The 1,617-nt window shown below is 61.2% G+C and overlaps 1 protein-coding gene across 1 annotated transcript; it reads left to right on the top strand.

The window, feature by feature from the left end:
- The first annotated feature begins 464 nt into the window (after positions 1–464).
- S100A3 (S100 calcium binding protein A3) lies at positions 465–1,201 on the top strand. The gene is made up of 2 exons (XM_004714619.3): positions 465–605; positions 1,037–1,201. Exons 1-2 carry the CDS (start codon positions 465–467, stop codon positions 1,199–1,201), a joined length of 306 nt encoding a protein of 101 aa, XP_004714676.1.
- Positions 1,202–1,617: the final 416 nt, after the last annotated feature.

The raw sequence follows: 1,617 nt of genomic DNA, 5'->3' as shown, positions 1-1,617 counted from the left end.
ACCACATCCCATGGGAGTGGTGCCCAGGGGAACTAGGGGCTTCCGGCGAAAGGTGGCCAACGAGCCTGCCATCCAGGGAAACAACACCCGGGACAGGAGGGGGACCAATGAGCAGGGGCTGCTGTGGTCAGAGGAGCCCTAGTGGTGCTGCTGGTAAGCGTTGGCTGCTCACTGTGAGGTCGGCTGTTCAAAGCCCCCAGCTGCTCTGAGGGAAAAAGCTGTCCGTCTGCTTCTGTAAAGATTTGTGGCCTCAGAAACCCTATCTAGAGGGGCACGGCGGGTCGGGATTGACTCCATGGCAGTGGGTGTTTGGGGCTGCTCAGAGGTGGGGTAGCTGGTGGCTCAAAGGGGGGGGGAGATGAAGTCGGTCTGGGCCTGGGAGCAGTCTCTGGGGAACGCGGAGGACGAGGACTGGGTGAGCAGGGCCCCTGCCGTGAGTCACACCCTCTTTCTGTACAGTGAGGATGACCAGACCGCTGGAGCAGGCAGTGGCGGCCATCGTGTGCACCTTCCAGGAGTATGCGGGGCGCTGCGGCGACAAGCACAAGCTGTGCCAGGCAGAGCTGAAGGAGCTGCTGCAGAAGGAGCTGCCCACCTTGAGCCCGGTGAGCCCGGAGGGCCTGCCCTCCTCCCCCACCCGGTGGCGGGGAAGTGCTGCTGGCACTCCTGAGGGCTGACCTGGGGACGAGCCTGAGCGTAGACCAGCAGGAGCAGCGGCGGAGGCGAGACTTCATGGCGGTGATAGACATGGGGTTGACAGGGCAGGAGCTTGCCTGCTGGGTGGCTGGCTGGGTTGGCGGTGAGCACTGGGAGGATTACCTGGCACGAGAGCGTAGCAGGCAACACATGATCCCAGAAGGAGGCTTTGGGAGGGGAATGGAAACAAGTGCACTCAGGACAGGTGGGTTGAGGCTGGTGCTGGGAAGGATGTGGCCTGGTACCATCACGGGGGTGGGGGGGTGGGGGAGAGCAGAGAGAAGTGCATGAATCTGCTGGGCTCTGCTCAGTCTGCCTTCCCGGCCCCTCCCTTGCACAGACGGAGTTTCGCGAGTGCGACTATAATAAATTCATGAGCCTGCTGGACACCAACAAGGACTGTGAGGTGGACTTTGAGGAGTATGTGCACTCACTGGCCAGCCTGTGCCTCTACTGCTACGAGTACTTCAAGGACTGTCCCCCGAGGCCTCCCTGCTCCCAGTAGCCTCCGCTGCAGAGGGATGGGCTGCCTGGAGGACAGGGGTCTGCTCCACCACGACCCCGGAGGCGTTCCTGGGCAGGTCGCCACACTCTTCCCTGATTTCTCCCCCGACCCTCTCCATCTGGAATCCCCCACATTCACCTCTGATATGTCAACCCAGAGCTGTGAGCAGACCTTCCGAAGGTGGGGGGCCACGATAGGAAGAGGTGGGGGCCATTTTTGAGGAAGTTAAGACCCCGCCCAAAGTGGGCAGGTGCGGGAGATGATGGTGGGCAAGGGGCTGCTAACTCCTAATAAAGAACTGACTTCAGCTGGGCTTGGATTGGTTCTTCTGGGAGGACGTGATGGGACCTGGGGACGAGTCCTGCTGAGAGTGTTCTTTATTCTCTCTGGTCTTTTACACCCGAGGGAGGGACGGA

Source organism: Echinops telfairi, unplaced genomic scaffold (assembly GCF_000313985.2).
Source record: "Echinops telfairi isolate 266 unplaced genomic scaffold, ASM31398v2 ScPeMD7_7425;HRSCAF=8463, whole genome shotgun sequence".
Classification (NCBI taxonomy): domain Eukaryota; kingdom Metazoa; phylum Chordata; class Mammalia; order Afrosoricida; family Tenrecidae; genus Echinops; species Echinops telfairi.
Note: the sequence above shows the minus strand (reverse complement) of the source record. Positions and strands in the feature narration are given on the sequence as shown.